Raw genomic sequence first — 3843 nt, forward strand, 5'->3', positions numbered from 1 at the left:
CCGGTAAGTCACATCTTACCCTTTACTCAATGCCCACCGGAGGACATACATTTTGTATTTTGTTGTCCTCCATCCTGTGGGCCATTTTAATTTTTTAGCTCTGGGCAGTGAACCAGTGCCTACTACCAGACAGTTTGAATTGGTTCTGTTGTAACCTGTCTGTGTCTGACTGAGAAGTTGTGTAAATGTTTCTGTAATGCTCCAAGATCTAAGTCGCAGAGTCTGAGTGGGCACTCAGTTGATTTCCATGTGAAGTCAGATCGGCACAATAGTGTGACTCTGCCCTCTGCTCTGGGGTTTATACGGAGACACCTTAACCAAAGACTCACTTAAATCCCTGAAAGGGGAGCGGACAACCAGGCATCTGACTGGTCCTTGGGACATGTCTGCAGTGTAATTATTTTTCTCTTTTCATGTCTCTAGTGTAATTACTTTCCTCTTTTAATATCTCCTGTGGATTACTTTTGGAGAGTTTACTTGCCCAAAGGTCTGAGTTTTGTTCTGGAGTTTTCTGCATCACTGGCACAGGGTTCCAGGAACCCCAGAAAAATCATGGTACCACATCAGAAACTTCTCATGGTCCGGGAGTTTGGTTGCTTGGGGATGCCTGACATCCTACCTCCCCTGAGGGTGTACCCCTCGTTCGACTGTCTAGTGTCAGGAGGGACGTCCACCTACGCAAAACAGTCTGGCTGGCATAGGGTTCTGGTGGCCCTATCCTGCTGCCATAGGGTTCTGGTGGCCCTATCTGAAAAACTCAAAACCAAGGGGTAATCAAAACTCCAAAATCGATCCAGCAACCCCTCTGGGGTGTTTATTAACGAACCTTCAGACCTTACTACTAGACCAAGACATCCGCCCCAAATGCCTCATCTTTTAATCCACCACAATGTGACCCCAATACCCGCTAGACATTAGCTCTCGCTGGCCAGAGCACGGGACTTTTGACTTTAATATCCTTACAGACTTAGACAATTTTTACTGATACACAGGCAAATGACCGGAAGTGCCCTATGTCCAAGCCTTCTTTTATTTGCACTCCCGACCCTCATTGTGTAAGAAATGTAATACCACCCAGATTCTCCTTGCCCACGAAAACCCCAAACCTCGTAAACCCACGCCTCTCTCCCCCTCAGAAACCAACCCAACCGTCTCCTCTTCCTCCTTTTCTGACCCACTGGAAAGCCTGTCCCTACCCCCCAGACACCCTCCTTATGCTGCAACACAACCCCCTCTCCCACAGGTAACGCCATCATCCCTTCTCCTTACCCCTACAGCTCCCTGTCCTCCCATCTCACCTACCTCCCCAAACACCACCTCCTCCTCTGCCTCTCCCACCCTTTCCTCTCCAGACACCCAGTCCGGACGCACCGGGCAGTCCCACAGAAATAAAATACTCCAATGCCTCCTGGCAGGTCTGCAAACTGTCTCTCATAAAACAATTAATTTTAACAAACTCCAAGAAACTACGCAACTTCCAGATGAGAACACAGCCACCTTCCTGAACCTATTAACCAAAGCCTTTACCCAATTTACCCGTCTAGACCCCTCCTCTCCGTCTGGAACCACAGTCCTAACCACTCATTTCATAACCCAATCACCTCCTGACATTAAAAAAAAAAAAAACAACTAAAGAAAGCTGAAGAGAGACCCCAAATTCCCATCAGAGACTTAGTAAATATGGCCTTTAAAGTCTTTAACACCTGGGAGGAAAAAGCGGAGACAGATAGGGAAGCCAGGACCCGCCAGAAGACCGCCTTGCAGGCCAATACCTTGCTAGTGGCCCTGAGACCAGCACATAGTGACAGAAGACCTCCTTCCTCTGTGACTCCCCGATCCTACTTCAAGTGCGGTAAGGAAGGGCACTGGGCCAAATTCTGCCCTCAACCCCAACCGGCCCCCAGCCCATGCCCAGTGTGTGGTTTGAAAGGACATTGGAAGAGTGACTGTCCCTCTGTGACAAAGCACCGAGGGCCATCCTCCCCATCCACTAACCTGCTGTCGACAGTCTTGGGCCTAGCCACTGACAACTGAAGGAGCCCAGACTCAACAACCCCAATCACTCTCACTGAGCCCAGGGTCACTATCAAGGTAGCGAGTAAGTCAGTCTCCTTTTTAATTAATACGGGGGCTACCTATTCTGTACTTCCCTCCTTCTCGAGACCATGTTTCCCTTCCTCAGTCTCTGTTATGGGAATTAACGGGCAACCCTCAAACCCCCTTACGACAGGCCCCATCACCTATTTAATAAATAACAAAATTCTCTTGCGCTCATTTCTCGTTATACCAACCTGCCTTACCTCCCTTTTGGGACGAGATTTCCTCACAAAAATTAAAACCACTCTAACTTGGACTCAAGATCACTCTACCTCTCTCCTATTATCGCTAACTACTACCTCCCCGCAAGCACCAAATTTCCCAATGTCCCCTGACCTTATTGATCCATACGTATGAAATACCTCTTCCCCATCCATCACCTCTCATCACTCCCCTGTCATGGTACATTTAAAAGATCCCACACAGTTCCCATCCAAACCCCAATTTCCTATCTCCCACACACACCGACACAACCTAAAACCTCTTATACAACACTTCTTATCCAAAAAACACTTAATCTCCACTCAGCCCCCTTATAACACCCCATCCTACCAGTACAAACAAAACGAACATTACAACAAATTCTGTCCACAAACTCTCAGAAACACACATCAACCCCTTCTTTTTCCTGGCTCCACTTAGTACAAAAAAAAAAAAAGTACCTTCATTAATTCCTCTTTACCACCTGTATACTTCCTCCCCAATTCTACTTTAACTATACACACTATTTACCATACCTTCTTTTAGTGTAATAGTACAATAACTCCTTACATAAATTCTTCCACAAAAAATCCAGACCTCCCAGTAACTTTCATTCCTCAACTTACACTCTACATAGAAACTGAATTCTTTATCTTTTCTACAACACTAACCCAGAAAAAAAACAGCCTTCCTTCCTATCATAATTAATCTTTCTCTAACCTCCACCACCCTGGCTGTTGAAACACAGTATCACATCAACACCAGAACTAAAAAATCAGTTACAGCTCCTAGTAAAAACCACTAAAGACTCCCTAACCCCCCTCCAGCGACAATTAACCTCTTTAACCCAAGTTTCTTTACAGAACCGGAAAACCCTAGACCTACTAACAGTGGCAGAAAGTAAAATTTGTATCTTCCTGAGAAAAAAGGCTGTTATTATATCAATGAATCCGGTCTAGTAGAACAGAATATTAACACCTTAAACCATCTGAGTGAAAACCTACGCAAAAAAAAAAAAAAAATCAACAACTCCCTATTCACACGTAGTTTCAATCTCCATTAACCGCCTGGCTACTTCCCCTCATAAACCCATTTATACTAATTGCCATCTTCTTCCTCTTTACCCCTTACCTCCTCAGATTTCTCCGAAACCAACTTGAAATATCTCAGGTCACGGTACATCAACTTCTCCTACATCCTTACACCAAGTTGCCAACTGACGGCCCCAACTTTTCAAACTCCAACTTATGAAACCCCTCTCTCCATCTCCGACCCTGTTCAGCAGGCAGAAACTAAAAAAATCACGTCGCCCTTTATACATTAGAAGTTGGAATGGTAGGCCAGAGTAAACTCAAGCCACCAACATTTCAGTTAGCAGCTTCCTCCGGGTGTCAGGCCCTGATGAGACAGCCTGATAAACAACCGAGGTGGCAAAACCCTCCCAGGCTGGAAAGTCCCATGTGATGACAAACTTCCTCCTGTGAAGCCCCCTCATGCTAATTAAGTGCAGACCTGTGCCAACAGCTAATTGGACCCTGCCATTTC

The 3843-nt window shown here is 45.8% G+C and overlaps 1 protein-coding gene across 1 annotated transcript in view; it reads left to right on the plus strand.

Moving 5' to 3' along the window:
- Positions 1-1680: 1680 nt before the first annotated feature.
- Positions 1681-3843, plus strand: part of PLPP1 (phospholipid phosphatase 1) — an 86243-nt gene continuing 84080 nt past the window's right edge. Inside the window, exon 1 of the mRNA XM_042781445.1 lies at positions 1681-1852. Within this exon, the coding sequence (XP_042637379.1) occupies positions 1681-1852 (172 nt within the window). The remainder of the gene's footprint in view (positions 1853-3843) is intronic.

This window comes from Orycteropus afer, unplaced genomic scaffold (genome assembly GCF_000298275.1).
Source record: "Orycteropus afer afer isolate SDZICR_OR568_19922 unplaced genomic scaffold, OryAfe1.0 scaffold00122, whole genome shotgun sequence".
NCBI classification, from domain to species: Eukaryota; Metazoa; Chordata; class Mammalia; order Tubulidentata; family Orycteropodidae; genus Orycteropus; species Orycteropus afer.